Source organism: Choristoneura fumiferana, chromosome Z (assembly GCF_025370935.1).
Source record: "Choristoneura fumiferana chromosome Z, NRCan_CFum_1, whole genome shotgun sequence".
In the NCBI taxonomy this organism is placed as follows: Eukaryota; Metazoa; Arthropoda; class Insecta; order Lepidoptera; family Tortricidae; genus Choristoneura; species Choristoneura fumiferana.
Window position 1 is genome coordinate 14,390,806 of NC_133472.1, and position 19,765 is coordinate 14,410,570.

Sequence of the window (19,765 nt, forward strand, 5' to 3'; positions counted from 1 at the left end):
GTTATTTATGTGGCTGGTGCATAATGCCTAATTATGTATAGCCGCATACATAACTTTATCTACATGCATATCATAAGTTTTCTATAATATGTTCAGATATGGCCAGTATTTTGACTTTGACTTTGACTTTGAATAATAATTATTATCTACATGCATGTCATAAGTTTTCTACAATATGTACAGATATGCATTGTTAAAAAAAGTATTACCGATACTTTAATGTAAACATTAAGATGCACCCGCAGATACCATGTTTTTTAATAAAGGCCATTTGATAGTCGTTTCTGAACATATAATAGGGAAGTTATGATATGCATGTAGATAAATGTCTGTATCGCTGTCGCTGAACCGTGCTTGAACTGAATCGCAAAAGTAACGTCATGGTACGAAATAGCGATGCAGTTCAGTTTAGAGCCTAAACCGAATCGTATTAAGAGAGCGTGGTAGGCCTCCATTTACGTACGAGTACGACCTCAAACCTGAGGCCTTATTGTCTAAACTTCGAATCACTATAGTTTTCACCACTTCTTTCTGTCACACGGGATAAGACGCTGGTAGAGAGAGATGGTGAATGTGATTGCGAACGTCAGCGCGTTAGACAACGCCTCTGTCGGGCGGGTTGAAGGTTGCTTACAGCTCGCTTTAAATGCGAATACCTCACCTATTATAAATGCTTTATTACTCGTATTTTAGAGTCTACTTTATGTAAACCTATTTCACAAATCGACAAGCACTGAACTGGATCATATTAGTGGTGCATACCCGTTCATTAATTGAACGAAGCTTATATATGTAGAGGTATAAATCAATCCCGTTACATTCGCTCACAAAGTAGAATTCTCAAACAACTTTACGTCAAGTTGATATGTGATTGCGAACGTCAGCGCGTTAGACTCTAGTCGGGCGGGTTGAAGGTTGCTTACAGCTCGATGCACTCGTATTTTAGAGTCTACTTTATGTAAACCTAACAAATCGACTGGATCATATTAGTGGTGTTGAACGAAGCTTCAATCCCGTTACAGAACAAAGTAGAATTCTCAAACAACTTTACGTCAAGTTGATATTGTTTGATTGAAAGGGGGTCTCTAGTAAGACCAAAGACCGATTTAACTGTAAATTTATTTTGATAAAATTGTGGTCTAGGCGGAGCAGTGGCCACCTTTTAATCCCGCACCCGACGAATATCTGACGCGCATCGCAAAGCCTGTCTTCTTGTCGGCTCGGGGCGCAAAGTCCCCGCCCGGCGCGCTCTAAATGATCCTCCATGCACCAGTACAACTATAAGGCCCGAATATAAATATATGAGAACATAGTTGATACGAATAGAGCTAATTCATTTTGCAAATAATTGGTGCTACTTAATTAAACGTCAGCGTAACGAAAATGGTCAGGATAAGTTAATACTTGGTGGCGAACATCTCGACAGATGGTATCAACGTCGGGTATCAATTACTGTAATGTCAGTTTGATTTCAGTGAACATACATAATATCGAAGGGAATTAATTCGACCCGTATCACAATACTGCACAATGGCAGCTGCTATTGTATTTTCTAAGAATATAATATTATAGGGGCTCGATTATCGATAGGCTATGGAAGCACGATAAGTATAAATAAACGTCGCATGTGGTTGGATCCCTTACTGAACCAGAGTATTACAAAAATTTGTTGGCGGTCTACTTTAAGTTGATGATAAAGATACTCTTTATTAATTCTACAAACTGTAAGTTAAATTAATTTATTCACAATTCACAATAAAAATTCTAGACAAATAAAAATTCGGTATTCGGGAAAATTAGTAAATTCTGAGTAGGTATAGTGCATTGCCGCTCATAAAAAGTTTTTGACTATTTGAAAATGAACCTACCTTTGTCCTACTCCACTCCCAATTCAAATTGAACTAAATTCTGAATGGACAGTATTTTCTCAGATGTGCTTTCAAATATTGGAACCCTGTTCATCAAATATCTGTAGGGCATGATTATTTTACGACAGAATGTGTGTTGGTGAATATGGGCTAAAGAATAAAACAGTTAACGATTATATTGTGACAACCGAACTAAATACACTGGAGAGTTTTAAAATAAAAGAGAATACCGTAGGAAATTTATACAAATCTTACTTCGAGTATTAACACTATTTACAAAAAAGAACACAAAGCAAATCCTAACTAGCCAGTAATCTCGGGCGGGCAGGGCGGTCTAAATAATCCTGACGTAAACCCCGCGGTATGCCACCACAGGTGCATTAATAACTATCTGATAAAATCGAAAGAATGTATTTATGTGATTGGCTTGGGTTTGTGTGTACTATTGAACTAACTGAATCGAGATCCACTGTGGAACCTTTTCGTAGAAAAGTCATAGTGACATCGCGTTGCTTGACAAGGAAATTCTTTGTTTTGTGCGTGCATAGGAAAAATTCGTGTAGATTCCTGTCCAGCGGTGATGTAAGGGTTATAGCACGCAGCACGGCACGGATTGCTGAGGACCTGGGTTCGATTCCCAGCGCTGGTCTCTTTTTCTGGTTTTTCTGTGCATCCATGTCTCAGTCTGTATTTTCGATATGGTTTCACGGGATACCCGTAAAAGTAACAAATTAGGAGTTGAAATAAAAAATACAAAAAGACTCCAATAAAACAATCATAATTCATTGTGACGCTTAAAGTAAAACGTTCTATGGTGGGTAAGGAATCAAATGGTTCGACTGTACCTACCTTTGGAATAAATAACATAAGTGAGAGAAACTAAATGAAAATATCTGTTAAAGTAAAATGGCAGCTCTTTTATTAATTTGAGAAATGTTCCAGACATTTGGTATTTGATTGAAATGAAGACGGAAACTATACTTGCTTTAAATGGCATTTGAACACCTTTATTGGCTGAGAAGCTTTAAATGATACATTTTTGATAGCTTTTTCTTTGAGTTCTAGTCGTTAAGAGGCAAAACTTTCTTTACTTATTTATTTGTACATGATAGACGAAATGCGCATTTGATTTTGTGAAAATCAAATAGTGAACAGATGTGTTTTATATGAAATTTGAAGCATTACACAGTTTTTTGGGATCGTATCTTAGCTTATCGAAAATTTATATTGAAGAAATCGGTTCGGCTTTATTATTAGGAAAGTACGTTGTTCCATTCAAACGGAAGATAAAAAAGCAAACGCCGTGGTTAAGCGAAAATTCAGCGAGAGTGTCGAGCGAGGGGCATGATCAGAATAAAAGATATCTTTTGAATATTTATAGGACCACCTTATAAAAATGCACACGACGCTTTCAGGCCGATCCATAATAATCTAAGTCATAGTCTGAAATCGATCGTTTCGCGCTGGTCGCTCGTAGCTGCTCAGCCGCAGCTGTTGTCCACCGCGTCCCATTTAGAAGTTGAAGGCGTTCAATTTCAATAGGTAAAGCCTGACCAGAAATATATGACTACTCGCCATGTTGCGGAATTTCATTGGAACTAATTTCTCACACTGGCAATAATTTTAATGATTGTCAGTGTCACTGTGGCGGTTTCTTTGAACAATACAAAAATGCCCAAAACGATTCGTTAGTCAACAACGGATCATTGTAAATAATGTTTATAATAAATTACTTAAAAAAAAAACGCTTGGAGAATGAAAATATTTCACTACAAAACCTTTCCAACTTAACATCAGAGCTAACATACCTGTAGCTAACGCTGTAGACAAGTCAAGATGTCATTGTTCCGACTATACTGAACTATTGCCACATAAATTAAGAACAATACCGCCCTCTTGACAATAGTCATATATTTTTGGTTTACCTTTATTAATATGTAAGGTTTATTGAAAAAAATCTAAATGAATTATTATTCAAATAAAGTTTATTTATCTTACTTTCGTAGGTACTCTCAACACTGGTTAAAAATAATTATTTTTATAATAGTCACAAACCTGATTCGCGCGTCATTCTTGGTGTTTGCACTAAAAGCTTTTGCGGCAGAGCTTGGGAATCGTATTTTAAAGCTTCATAGGTACAGTCACCAGCATTAATATCTGCCACAGCGGAGCGTGCAAAAATATCTGACACGTCCTTCCGGCTCTAGAAATAGAGTCGTATCAGATATTTATGCACGATTGTTGTGTCAGATATTAGTGATGGTGACTGTAGGTAGCGAAAGCCTGAAGATTTTGCTTAAAAAATTAACGCTACTTAGAGATGATTATACGTAAAAGGTAAAAAATAAATAAAACTTACCTTCTTAAATTTATTTAAGAAAGAAATTGAATTAGCGTTTACTCTTCTCAAGCGAGATTGAGGCCAAACGTAAGCCTATTTTTTTTATAAAAAAAAAGTTCGGTAGCGCGAGACCGGATTACAGGTTTTGTTCAACTTTAGATTTTTTTGTCTTTAGTAATTTTTAAATTTAATTTCTTGCTAAAATTACGCCTGAAACTAAAACCTAAACCTAAAACCTAAAATTGCTAAAAGTGGCTCCGAAGCGGTAACGTTTCGTGTGCTCTGCCTACCCCAGCGAGCAAGATGGTGGTAGCAATCCGGGCGGCCCTTGCACAAGGTCCTACCACCTGCAACCCTGCACCCTGCACCTGCTCTTGGGGTCATATTAATGTATATTGAAAATACAGAACCTGCACGAAAAAAAATAGTGGTCACGAGAGGGCTGGTAACAACCTCTCTTAACGAAACAATATTACCATTCAATATGTCAACGTCACCAGCCTTTCGGGGATCATGCCACGGGAGTCTTATTTAGCTTCAATCTAGTTTTGTAAGTTACTTATTTAGTTGCTTCAATAAAATAGTACATTGTGTCTTAAGGGCGGTAAATAAGGAATTACGAACGAGAGTCTATTAGAAGCCCGAAGTCGAAGACTGAGGGCTTTAATGAGTCGATGTTCGTAATTCTAGTACCGCCCGTGCGACATACAACGTTTTTCATCACATTTGCAAGTAAAATTTTATATTTGTAAAAGAAAAAATATAATTGTTCCAAATATTGGCGATACCTTAGGCTGTGCTCTTGGCAACGTCGCCCTCAACCTCCCTCGGCATGCGCCGCAACGTGCGTGTGCATGTGGTCCATGTAGTGCTGCATGCAGCAGCGCGCGCACGGCGAGGCGCCATCAGTACGGGCACCGAGTCATTTACCGACCTTGGGCTTCATGACAACAAAATTAGTACGGGCAATGACTCATTTACCGACCACGGGTTTCATGACAAGCACATTAAGGTCGAGGGTTTTATTTGGGGGGTTGCAACCAAGGTAGCCTGCATGTTACGACACTGTTTACGAGCAAGTGTGATGAAAAATATAGTTACAATTTTAACATGTATTGTTTGGATTGTTGCAGATGTGGTGGGCGATATGGTGCGCTGTGGCGGTGGCGGTGGCGGGGGCGGCAGCCGCGCCCGCCTCGGACGCACTCGCTCCGCTGTCCTCGCTGGACCTGCCACAGATCGACTCACTCACAACCGACGATGTTAGTTTAAATGCGCACATATTTACATTATGCTCTACGTTAAAACACATTTCTCTTGACTCTTTAAGTTAATCATAATTATTTCGTCAAATGGTTCGGAAAGTTTTCACAATAATTTATGCATTTTTTTAGCCAATTACATCCACTTTGTTAGTAAAAAAAAGCATAGAAATAACTTTTTAGTCTTGTTTTTCAATACTTATTATAAAAATTAAAGCTAAAGGATACCAAAATTGGATTTGAAATACATGCAATTAATGATATATTAATTATTTACTTGCTTTTTATCGTGGATTCGCACGCGTAAACACTTAGGCCTAGCAATTGAATTTTTTAAAAATTCATTTCATTAATAAAAAACCCGCGCCAAACGAAATGAAAAATGAAATCGGTAAAATCGTTCTCAAGTTGGCGTGACCAAGGGAAATAGAGATTTATTGTTATGTGTTTATAAATATACAGATATTTGCATTTAAAAGTATTCGTCACATTTTCGCCTGCGAAACTAAAGTCAGGGAATAGTTAAAATATTAACCCTTGCACGTCTCCGCTATATTACGCACTACACCCCTGGCTCTTACTGAAATGACGGAATCCTGTTGTATACATACGTACATAGCTATATATACAGACAGGGCCTTACCGTTTTTGTGTTATGTTTGCATTGAAGTATGACATTGTAAAAACAAGTAACATATATAAGATACTTACGGCGGGCCGCGTCGAAACGAAGTTTGCTGAAATATTTTCCGGCAATACCGTTGGGTATCTCTGTGTACCGAGTTCGCGGGCTGGAAAATAGCTGATCTACCGTAGCGGGTATTGGATGGGCACTGTAGGAACGTGCTCACCAGAGTACTTACTTGTGCAACTTATTTGAAAACCTAGGCTAGAAAGTGGCATTTTTTTTTACACGCACTGTCGTTGTGTAGGTATATTAATTAAATCATATTGTTTGCCAGGAAAACCTGGGCTACGCGGGACTGGCGGGCTCGCGCTACGCGCCCGGCTCGCCCTGGCTCTACGTGCTCGCGGACATGCCTCGCGACTCGCAGGTACCCAAATTAGGCATTTTAGATATTAACCTTATTTGGTGCTTATATTTCACATTTTTCTTTACCATATTTGGTGGGTCACCAAAAAAAAAACTGTAAATAAAAATTAAAGATTCCGATTTATCATTATAGATCTGTGCAATAATTATTAGTCGTGCCTTACTTAGACTTCGTGCTTTGTGTTCGAGTGACTTTAATCAAGATTTTACAAGTTACGAAATACAGGAAAATATGTAACTACTTGACACCGTTCATTTTCCGGCTATGTCTGAAGGTTCAAATAAAGTAAATTGTAAAACGTTCGTTGTACAGGCACCTACTTATTTTGAAAAGTAATTAATTATCTTAGGACGGATAGACCCTTTCCGTCCGAAGTACATTCTAGTGACGGTAATTAAGTGGTCAAATTAGAATGTCAACTTGAGACGTTTGAATTATATATTATGGCCATTCTGAAGTCCTCGAAAACCTTTTCCGGAGCGTAGGGTGTAGTTGTTACATTAAAATATATTTTGAATGATCAAATTAAGTGATTCAATAGTTATATGTGTCACAAGGGAGCAAAATGGTGTATTTACGGCGAGGGCGTAAATTGAATCCAGAATGTAGCGAAGGATTCTACAATAGAATCCTGAGCGTAGCGAGGGATTCTAAAGTAGAATCCTAAGCGTAATGAGGGATACAAGTGTTAGCGCCCAAGATGAAAATAATTTTGCTCCCGAGTGGCTCATACAACTTTTCACACCGAGCATTAATAAACTTGATAAAAATAATTCTTAATATTATTAAAGAACAACCAGCATATAAAATGGCGTGGCTTTAAAATTATCAACTTCAAAAAATGGCATTTGCAATAAAACACTTAGAAAAGCCTTGAACAGAAAAGTTGCACTTTGCTCCCTCTCGTCAGGGAGGAAGAGTTACTTTTCTGAAGGAGAGGCGTGAAATAGTTATTTGAGTCACAAGGGAGCAAAACGGTGTATTTACGGCGAGGGCGTACATTGAATACAGAATGTAGCGAAGGATTCTACAATAGAATCCTGAGCGTAGCGAGGGATTCTAAAGTAGAATCCTGAGCGTAATGAGGGATTCAAGTGTTAACGCCCAAGATGAAAATAATTTTGCTCCCGAGTGGCTCATACAACTTTTCACACCGAGCATTAAGAAACTTGAAAAAAAAATCTAAATATTATTACAGAACAACCAGCATAGAAAATGGCGTGGCTTTACAATTATCAACTTCAAAAAATGGCATTTGCAATAAAACACTTAGAAAAGCCTTGAACAGAAAAGTTGCACTTTGCTCCCTCTCGTCAGGGAGGAAAAGTTACTTTTCTGAAGGAGAGGTGTGAAAAAATATAACCCATCCTCATTTTTCCTCGCCAATTATTTATTTTTATCGCATAGTACCTAATTATTCATTTTCTCGTTATATAAAGCTGTGCCCCGCATCCCGAAAAGAAATAGTCTGTGGTCATCTTTTAATTCGTAATGTTTTGCAAAGTTTTCTTATTAAGACAGCAATAATTAGTTGTCATAGCCTTTGATTGCTTAAACACGGTCATAGAGCAAAGCTTTATCTCATCACGCTTTTGCGATATCGCGTAGTATTGCGGCGCTGTAGTATCTATTTAGTTCTTATATAACACGAACGCGCGCGTGGAATTTAAAAATATGAGTAGAGAGAGGTGCACTCGTGCCATACAAGAACTAAATATTGTTTAAAACGAGGTGTACGTGTACGAAGGTGAGACGTAGCGCGGGCAAGCGCGCGCGCAGCGGCTTCTCCGTGATCCCGGCCGTCGAGGTGCTGCAGCGCAACGCCTATTCTAACTACCTCCAACACGTCGCTCACTCCAACAGGGACTTCCTCAACTGCATTGGAAAACGAGGTGACTTTCGACTATTTTCGTTTCACCTAGTAAATATTTTAAGCAACTTATTTTTATATGCCATGACAGTTTAGTTTTACGATTTAAAAGAATTTTGATTTAGTTTGAAATTAACAATGTATCACTTGCAGCGGTAAATTTTTGTTATCTTGCAGATCCCTGGAGTAGCTCGGACTGCAAACTGAAACACTAAACTAGATCGCAGAGCTGTTCGCTGCCGTCCAAAGAATTCTCTCTAATAAAATAGTAACTAGACGATTCGTGATTCGAGATTCAGCAAGTTTATTTATTTACTGTACATTGATGTAACATGTCTATGTATTCGATATGAAAGTTGTACGGTTTATTGACTATCTATGTATGTAACTATTAATAATTATTAAATCTATGTATAACTAAAAGCGTAGTATCTATTTCACAACCTCGATCTGATATCCTTATAAGTATTATTACTTTTTACCCGACTGCAAGGAGTGGTATTGTTTTTCGCGCGTACCTTGTTATCGCCAGTCTCTTAACAGATAATCGGTGCCTCATCAAAACGTGCCGGCATCAGTTTATCGCCGTTTAAGCTGAATTTGCTATAGACAACAAAGTTAATATTTGGTATAACCGGGTCGGTTATTATTGCCTTAATGAAAGACACGCTCAGTGGCTACAAATTGAATCCCCGAACTGCCGCGAATACCATTTGTTCTGGATTCATTGTTTCGGTTCGAGTTATATTCATCGAGTTTATAATTTAAATGAGCGACTGCATACATTTCCCTAGTGAATATATATTAATGTGATCTGTTCTCGTGTCTGGATTCTGGACGTACTCATACGTTTCGATCCTTCATGGTGTTTGAAGTAGCAGTTGAGATGTGTTAAGTTGTTTGGCTAATGTGCGTGGTGGTGCGCTGAAGGAGTGGCGCGGGCGCAGCAAGCGGCGCATGCCGTCGCTGTCGATCGACCTGCCGATGGCCGTGCTGCGGCAGAAGCTGAGTCTGGAGCAGTCGCGCCACGACCACGCCGTGCAGGCCGCCGCCAACAGGAACTTCTTGAACGACATCGGTAAACGAGGTGAGCACACTGAATCACCTTGCAATGGCTTCAAGTCCCCAATAATAAAGAACACTCGCTTTATCTAACCTAAACAGAACGTAGTTCATAGACAGGGTGGTGTTCAAACAGTTGGACATTTAACACCGGTGCTATTGTTGATTTCGTTGTGCCACAGTCAATTAACCATGCAGATATGGGTAATTTTTGCACGTTTGTAAATTACCTACTAATTAACACCTTCACTTTTAGAAACACCTCCCATAATTTAGTTCAGCGAAGACGATACCCTTTTGGATTATACCTAGTTAAACATTTAAAAAATAAGTACTGGGTACAACATACGATGTTATATTTAACCACAATGTAAGATCGTGTCTAAAAAGTAGGAATGGAAACAGATTATTGTTATTTTACTGATTGTACTCATACTTTAGCTTTTTATCTGTTTGAAAATAATATTAAAACGATTTTTTTTTGTTACAGGTTTGCAATGGGACTCTTCTCTAGATTCGCAGAAATTCTACTAGATCACCATTTAAATAAACAGTTCTAATCCTCAATATCACCATGTCATTATTTAAGTAGATAAAATTTTATTAGAAATTATTGTTTTAAGTAGTGTTAGCCACTAGATAATGAAATCTATATGGTTTATAGAATATGTCGCCACATTAAGCCGTTGAAAGTGTATTCAGCTACTTAAACTATAACTTAATAAATTGCTGTAGTTATGTATCAATAATAGTATACCCACCTTCTGTACTAGCTGCATTGTAAACATGATTTCGCTCCAGAATTGAAATGTAATCGAAAAAAAAAAAAAAAAATGACCTTTTTTCTCATTAAACATAAAACAGAGCATTTAGTGCGATTCCATACAGGAAATGTAATTTTGTGATCATGCATTACCGTTATTTATGAACCAGCTGGCAATGTGTCGTCGTTAACTGCGCCCAATGTTTGTACGCAAGATGTATCTATAATGAAATCTGTAGCCCTTTTGATCTTAAAATGTCTATTAAGTTTACCTACTTATACCAAGCATGTTTACGATTATGTAATTGTTATTTGAACACTGAATCATAACTTTGCCTTCAGAGATTTTAAACTATGAACAATAAAGGTACTGTTATCTTTAAACTTGTTTTCATTTCAATAAATATCCGAAATCTACCTAGGTACTTAATTTGTTTAGTAATTGTGATATTTAATTGCTGTGTTTGAACGATCTTAAAATAAATACCTACGGTAGAATCACTACTAAAGAAGTCTTACCTTCCATTGGAAAAGTATCTTGACTTATAAATCTTTATGTGCCCTATTTATAAAAACGAAACCGTTGGTTTTCGTTTATAAATAGGGCAAACAAATGAAAAGCACTTAGCTTAGAGGCACTACAGACACTACAGTTTTCAGAAACATTGGCCATATACCATCGCTTTAAATAAAATAGAGATGTACCTCTAGTAGACAAAGTCGGATGAAACCTTTCAAATTGATAATTCCTTTTAGAGCTCACTCATATATACGCTACCGCGAACAGCACTCTGCCTAATTATTGGTTTCTAGTACTTAACCCTATCTTCATAAATCCGTATAGACTCAAACAAACAAAATAAATTTATACAGCTACTATACTTCATATAAATAGACACTGCCATTATTACGTGCTTTCATGTGCACAATTCTTGATCAGGCCAATATTAAAAAGAATTGCCTTTTATGTATGTTTCTCTTGAACAAGTGGGTTTTTCATTAAACCTAATGAAAATAGTCCTTCATATCTCGCGTCTGCAAGCAACAAGCCAATGTAATTGTAGCTTATTGAAATTTACACAATGGTATTTTGATTAAACGGTAGGGACCGTAGCTATTCAGAATACCAGGTTGTGTGGAAAGGCAGCCTTTACACGCAACTGATTACTTCTTAGAAAAAAAACTGTGCTTATGGATGTGTCAACAATCTTTCTAGTTGCAAAATACAAATTGCTACTTGGGTGCCAAAATCAGGAATTCCTAAGGACATGAATATGAATAGATTTCTGAGCCATGAATAACAGCAGAGAAATAATTTGTTTTTTAACTCAGCTTACTTTGGTGCTTCATAAGAAACAATATGGTAAAAGGCCACTTTGCAATACTTCGTTAATTAGCCGTATCAATTTCACACACTTCTACTCGCATCTAAAAACAATCAACAGAACTGTACCTGGTCGGTAGGTTCATAAATGTAGGTTGCGAGGGATTCAATTCCTGCGATTAACTAAGTACTATATTCAAACTCAGATTTGTAAAATCTTAAATTTCAAAACTGTAGTAATACACATGGTTTATAATAAAAATTAAATATTTTACAGCATTTGTTTTTTATTTTAAGTCGTTACTTGAATACCTAATTCGTTTAATAAAGAAAGTAGGTATCAACAAAGTTACCGGATTCTTCTCAACAGAGGTTTTTCCGAACCGGTGGTAGATTTTTTCTTGACATTCATAAGTGCTTGTTATAGCCTAAATTGAATAAAGATAGTTTGACTTTGACTTTGCACTTTAGCATCTAATGAATGTTTCACATTATGTTGATTTTTAATTCTATCTCATCGAATTTAACCTGCAGGGCTACTACGAAACTCGAAACTCGAAGTTCGTGTCGTGCAGTCCCTCTGACACTTATACTATTTAATACGAGAGCGAGAGGGACGGTACGATACAAACTTCGAGTTTCGAGTTTCGTAGTAGCCTTGCTGAACTTATGTTACCCAGATGTTTTCTTTCCATAATAATAATGCCTGAAATGATCTTCACAATAAGGTGTTCAATATTTTAAAAAGCACACCACTTGATAAAATATATACTCAGGCGAGAAAACGAACATTGTACAAGTATAATAATATATTTTATCCGATGCACTTTTTTATCATGTGCTTTTGGTAGGTACAAATTGTCTAAGTACCTACAGGCTGTTAGTGGCCACTCAAGACAATAAAACTTGTTGTATCATGTTTTATAATGATATTGAGAGATACATGCGAAAGTTAGCACAAAGTAGTATGTTTTTTATAAGAATAATAATAAGAATAAGAATATTTTTTATTTAGCAATAAAGTTACATATGATGATGATGATATACCTAAATGAAACTGTTTTCCACGCATTTGTTTTTTTCTGTTCTTATCATTTATGTTTATATTTATAATGTTTTTATGGACAAATATAGTGTGAAAATATAAGAGATGGTTTTTTTGGCAAAATATACACGCATAATTGTAAATAAAAAAAACTTTTCTGTTGTTAATATAAACACATTTAAATTTCTTCAAAATTTGCAATAGGTACATTAGGGCATTACCACCGTACGTCTATACGTGCTGGGCCCTGTTTCTCAAAGCATATAAGTAGTCTAATAATATTAGTGTTTTGTCTCATAATTTGTATGAGAAAATGAGACAAAACACTTTATTATTAGACTAATATGCTTCGAGAAACTATGGGCCCTGCTATCAGCTTTGTAAACTACATTACTCAGTGCATTACGCAATGCAGAAAGTGTATTATAAACCGGCCACAGCTTCAAAGGCACACTTGAGAAGCATGCTGGGCAAGTATTTTGCACAAGTACAGCTGGAGCTATCATGCGATAACAATAATTACCATTGCTAACGCAGCTTTTCAGCCGCTCAAGCTTGCTTTCGCAAAATTCTTGTACGTGCATGGACTTTAAGCGCACAAGTCGGCGCTGACTAAGCGCGTAACGATCAAGCGAGACTGGCAACGCTCAAACAGTTTTCTATTACAATGCGTGTATTGCTATAACCGCAAAATTTGAAAAGAGAGTTAAAGTATTCTCTCTTCTTTCTTTTTCGGTCCGCAAGTCACATATGGCGATAGAATAATAGTGCACTTATTGCACGCACATAGGTTGTTAATGCCGATTGATGTTGTCACAGAGGGTGGCGGGGAGCAGCGAGCGGCGCGCGCGGCCGAAGCGCAAGATGCCCTCGCTCTCGATCAACAACCCAATGGAGGTGCTGCGGCAGCGGCTTATGCTGGAAGTGGCCCGCAAGCAGATGCGCGAGGCCAGCCAGCGGCAGGCCGTCGCCAACCGAGTCTTTCTCCAGAACGTCGGCAAACGCGGTGAGTTGACGTCAGGTGGGTCAGTATGCAGCGCTTTATGCCGGTTTTTTGTCACTTTCCCTGCAGCCAATATCATTAAACCCTTTGAACACCAGAGCGTTAAGGTATAAAACCCGTTAGCGTTTCGAACTTGCTACGAGTTCATTATCAAAGCTAAAAGTAGTTATTTTGTGAGAAATGTGCTTGTAGCCAACAATCGTACTCTAAGATTTACAAATTCCTGTCTTTATTTAGTAGCGTCACAAAACAGATAGGTACATAAATCAATCTACATACCTACAAGGTGTGCTCGAGTGGTTTCAATTCAAAATTAAAAAGTGAATTGTCGTTTTACCAGTGTTAACAATAACATTTAAATTAAAATATTGTAGTTATTATTAATTTATATTTCCATTCTTCCCGTTTCATTGTCAACAATAAATCAAACAACTAGATACTAGTGCCACTACCACGATAGTTTTTTGTGCATAACACAGATTACAAGAATAGTTTGTTTGTTTGTTTATACTCTTAATTGCACAAAAAGCAAAGACAAAAAACTGCTAAGTGCAAAGGCGGACTTATCCCTGAAGGGATCTCTAATCTTTGAGTGGTAGAGAAGAGCAATAAAAGTTTAGAATCGACAAATAGAGCAAAACGTTAAAATAAATATAAATGCATATGTTAACCCTAAGTACCTAAACATAAACAATATATAAAACATTAATATAAGTATAACTAAATATAAAATAAATAAATACACATATTATTATTTAGTAGAATAGTAGTTGACAACCCTAGAGCGACCGCCGAGCGTAGTATGAAAAGTGTACGTACATACATGTGATTGCCTTCTGTACCTATCTGTTTTGTGGAAGCGTTCCTTACACTTACTGTTTTACATCCTCGTAAGTCCTCGTCTACTTCACAAAGTACAAATCAATTTTAAGAATAACTGCCGAATGTACTTGGTGGAGTACAAAAACTTAGAATTCTTGGCTCGGTCTGTAGATGTATGATTTAAAAGTCAGGACCTACGAAGTTATACATTTGTATGTCCTAGAATGAATAAGCGCCTAAATTTTGATATGAGTTTTGTATTGATAAAATAAAGTATTTTTCAATGATTTTTATCATTTTTTGTTCATGATTTGTAGAATTCTTAAAAAATCTACTAATAGAATCATTTTACGATAATCCCTCAGACAGTATCAAAAAATTACTCTAAAACTTTTTGACATTACTCTATCAGCACAATATATACTACAGGCGAGGGTAGGTATTAAATATGTATTGCGTTAAATATACATATTACGAATATCCAGACATAGACCTCACGATTAGTGGCATAATAGATATCATTTATGTCTTGGTTACGTATGTACATTTAATTATGTTTATGACCTTGACTATACTCAAGACTATACTATATCATTGCAATTCAAATGTCACAGGGATCATTGAAATACGACTCTATCATAATTCATAACGATAGTAAATCACATGTCAAAATTTATGCACCAGTTGAAAAATTAGCATGTCATTTAATTAACTTGTACTCGTTAAGTAATTTGTTTTAGTTTTAGGTTTTATTTTTATTTTATGTAAGTTTTATAAGTCTAGGATAGCTTTTTTTATTGAATACTTATTATATATTTTATTATTCTTAATTGTCAATAAATTATTAAGATTCTCTTAGCAGAACATCATTTAATGGCACATTGTAAAAATTTACGGCTGGTATTACTAATAATATATTTTTCAAATTGCATGAAAAACTTTGAGTGTCATCAGATCATATTATTATACAGCGTATTATGTTGTTTCACAAGATCTTAAAGTATTATAAAACTTTTGGGTTGATACACAAATATTTACAACTAATACAGGATAAAAATCCACGACGTCACCGGCATGGATAAAGTTTTTCCTTATCCCGTTTAGGTGTGCCCGGATAATCTCGTCTGCTGAGGCCATTAAGTCCAAGCACTTTCACGCCTACTCGTAAGCAGTCTTTAGTGTTAAACCGAAACGAAATGGCACCAATGTTATTTTGACGCAAAACTTCTTTACAATCAGTGTGAGGTTGCAACGAAAAATGTATAGGTATACCACGCACCATATTAATCTGCCTAATAGTTCATTAACTTAATACTCAGTTTTGACGCATTTTTGAGATACATTTTTTATGCGATGTCTTTACGTTACTCCCGGATTGTGTTCGAATCGCTTAACGGCCTATTCAATTATTGGAATTATACCTTTACAGTTTTTGTGGTACTAGTCATGGCAATGAACTTTTAGGCAAAGTTAGACGGCGGAAGGTGAGTAACTATAAAGGCAACAGAATCTCACATTTGCGGGAATGTCCCTCGATGCGTTCAAACCATGTATATCTAATCTGAATGTATACTAATAAACAGAAGAGTTTAATATAGCAAAAATATATATTTTTTTATTTTACGTATGGTTAATCTGAAACTTCAGAACTGATTATATAAAAATATTTATTAATGAAAGATTACATATCCTCAATTTTTAGGGTTCCGTATTTTATTTTGAGACTGTGCAAAATTAGGGCGAGATGAAGACGTAGTCACAGGCATGTATCTAATAGATTGCTCTGCGCAGGATTCTGGGCGAACCCTGGTCCAGTGGTCTACGACAATTAGAGCGGCCGGCCCCGAGCGCTTCCATGCCAGCCGGAGGCACACGTCTACGATACACAAGCTCTATGATAAGTACGCTGCCTACCTACTCTTCGCCGACAGGTGGATTTTAGTTTTTGCTTTTGTTTTATTTCATAGATTTGATGTAGCTATTTAATATACAGCTGCCAGTGTTTTAGGTACTAGTAGTACTACATGTCATACTTAATTATTCATTAGGTAACGAATAGTGTTTTGTTAACGGTTTGGTTTGTTCGCTAGATTAAGTAGTAAGTAAAGTAGTCGCCAGGCCCAGCCGCGCCAGCCAGCTCGGCGCGGACGCCGCCCGCGACCGCCTGCACTCTTAACCCTATGACCGCCACGGTCGGCAAAACGCGATAACTGAAAATCGTGCCATAAGCGCCATGTCGGCATTACGTGGCGCCTATGGAGAGATTTTCCGATTTTTTTTTTGTCGTCTGTGGCCGACCGTGGCGTTCAAAAGGTTAAAGTAGTCGCCTGCACTCTTACGCAACAAAAGTTTCGCTTTATTTCATTGATTGATTCAAATCAGTAAAGCATAATAATATTACTACGTACTAAGAGTTCACTGCGGCAACTATCTCAGACAATTAACTTAATATATGCGTTAATAGAAACGTTGCTTAATTATGTAAGGATATACAATATTATGTATGATTCATAAAAGTTATATGATTAGAGGAAAATATTTAGGCCTATTACATTACCTGTTAGTTTAGTTCTACGCATTATTGTAATTAATACTATATATGTCATTGTCATTACTGTACAGTGCAGCTGTTATACTTTGTGAATATTTATTTTACTAAATTATATTTAGATTCATGTGAAGCAGTTTAATATTGTTAGCATGTGAAAAGTAGGAAGATGTACTAGTTCTTACAGTATAAATATTACGTTCAAGTAAAACGTTAAATTATTGATTTGTGTTTATTCTTCTATGCTACATACTTGAAGGTGGCCGTGCGCGGCGATATTGGATCACCAAAATGTACAAGGCACTACGCCTTCTATTGAACCTTTTGTGAATTATGTATTTATTGAGTATTCATGCCTTTGATACTGTGTCGGTAATCGATATTGCGGCACTAGAGGCGGTTATAATTAAATTCACACTCCTTGTGGAGCAGCTGCATTATGTTATACGAAACTCCAGAACAGCCGTCTCGGTACCCGCGGCCCCAGCGCCACCGCTTATTGTGAACTGATTTTCTCGTTAAATTGAAATGCTATAAATAAAGACCCCAATCAACTTTCCTACTGCCGCGACCTCCCTTTTGATGTCATTAATTAGACTTTTTTGCGAACTTTTGTTTCTTGTACTGCGGACTTTATATATATACTTAGCTACCTACACATACATGGTTGATAACCGGATTTCTAAGTGTTTTTATTATAAAAGTAACCTCATCAATCTCTAGCACGTAGGAACACTCTCGAGTGCCGCAATAATGTGCCCGCAAGCAACGGATATCCAAGGCAAGTAGAATAACGCGAATGGATCCCGGCTTGTCGATCGCTTGTCGCAAGGTGCCTTGTGACCTATGCCAGTTTAACATTCCGATTTTTTCTTCTTCTAAATATTTAAACTTAGAATGTAACCGTAACCCAAAGAATAAAGCATAATTGTGTCCTTAAAGAAAGTCATAATTTCTTTATTTATCGCAATATTTCACTTTGTCTTTAGTCTTGTTTTTAATGAAACCTACATACAAATCGTATGAATTTCTGATTATACTTGATCACGATCCAGTTGTAGCATGGGTTTCACGTTATGGAAATACTGTGTTGCCGTCCACGGACACGGCACGGCACGGCACGGCGCGGCACGAAGCGGCGGCGGCGCGGCGACGGCACTGCTGCGGCGGTGGCGCGAGGGTCGGCGCCTCCGATGTACCTATACCTAATTACAAGTGATTTAATTTAAAGAGGCGCCCTAGAGCCACGTGATTTCATTACTCCCGACACGTTTTCGTCGCTAGACGAGAGCGTGACTCTTGCTTGAGGCGCAAAACTCACCCTCGATGCCAGGATAATTGCATTCCGCTTATTAATTATTTGAAGCTGCAGAAAATTCAAAATTTGCATGAACGGCGAAAAAAAATACAAAAAATTCAAATTATCCTGCTATACTAGTATGGTTCGATTAATGTTGTGCCATTGCCAGCAACCGTGTCTGGGCTTCCCATGGGATTCTTCAGAATATATTTCTAATGTTTCCTGTTACTTTATTGCAAGTACCTTATATATGTAGTCGAAGGTCAATTAAGCTATTTATTGCTGCCGCAAGAATTGTCTGCATAATAAATAAATATATTATCGGGAGCAGCTCATCATAGGAATGGTTTCAAATACAACAGTAATTTTAAGCTAACTTAATAATTGTATAAGTCTGACTTGTCTTCATTTGTCAATGACGTCGTGGACAACTATGTACAGTCAAGTGTAAAAATATGAACTTATTCAAAGTTTCAAAAATAAGTACCTCAGACTCTTATTCTGACGCAATAAGGCCGTAGTAACACATTTTTGAGTGGCTCGAATAGATACTTATTATTGCACTTGACTGTACCTACGACATTTGCTTAAGTATGTATCTGGGGACAAGATAGTGCAACCGTTCGATCGAGTAATCAAAAGCACTGGCTCTTTTTCTCGATGTCATTCAGAGTAATACCTTTTGACCCCCTTGCCACTTTGCTTTAGGTAAAACAAACCAATTAAAAGACCATAAACTCGGCTAAGATAGATATGACTTTCTAGCGTAGGCATTTACCTGCTTCGGCAAGACAGCCATTACGAAAAGTAACCCCAGGTAAATAAACTAAAAATTAAATCTGTAACACTGCATTTGTTTGTAAATGATGGTTTACCAAAGAATTGATTTTTGAATTATCTATATAACTCGGGAAAATCTTTGGAAAGTGGTAAAAAGCTGCATGTTTATTGCCGCAAAAACACCTCAAATATTTTTTTTACTATTATATAGACCAGAGGGTCTATCTATTGCTTAAAGTTTCTGACACTCGCGACCACAATCACATTACAGTTTTCACATACGTACAAACACTGTAATTTGATTGTGATCGCGAGTTTCAAAAACTTTACGCTATAGACCCTCAGATTTAATAGAGCTGAATTTTCTACCACCTAAATATTCGTATTTAAAACACAAAACAGTTTTTTTTTTCACATTCGAATAGTATTTTCGAGTAATGTGATTACTTATATCGGGCTACCCTATTGCAAGTTATGCAGATGCTTTTAACACACGGGTTTTCCGGCCTAATTATCTTCTAATGATTAAGTATTATTAGGATGTAACAACTCACCTATCTGAAAAAAAAATCTTATCGAGTAGAATTTTAGGTGAAACAAAACCACGAGTAGGTAGGTACGAGTATTCAACATTTAGTTGCCTACGTATCATTTAATCGAAGTGATTGTTCGCGCTACATCGCGATTTTAATGCTCAAAATTAAAATAAAATCTTTGTAACG

General features: G+C 36.9%; 1 protein-coding gene across 4 annotated transcripts in view; it reads left to right on the plus strand.

Annotated features, from left to right (window-relative positions):
• Window positions 1-17,642, plus strand: part of Dh44 (corticotropin-releasing diuretic hormone 44) — a 57,623-nt gene extending 39,981 nt beyond the window's left edge. The window contains exons 3-6 of one of the 4 annotated variants that reach the window (XM_074088495.1): window positions 5,343-5,471; window positions 6,434-6,526; window positions 13,410-13,596; window positions 16,207-17,642. In XM_074088495.1, coding sequence (XP_073944596.1) covers window positions 5,343-5,471; window positions 6,434-6,526; window positions 13,410-13,596; window positions 16,207-16,247 — 450 coding nt within the window. In that variant the 3' untranslated portion in view covers window positions 16,248-17,642. Of the gene's footprint in view, window positions 1-5,342; window positions 5,472-6,433; window positions 6,527-8,273; window positions 8,419-8,573; window positions 8,811-9,326; window positions 9,484-9,948; window positions 10,606-13,409; window positions 13,597-16,206 lie in introns of those variants that run through there. The other 3 variants (XM_074088498.1, XM_074088512.1, XM_074088505.1) reach the window with 3 other exon arrangements.
• Window positions 17,643-19,765: the final 2,123 nt, after the last annotated feature.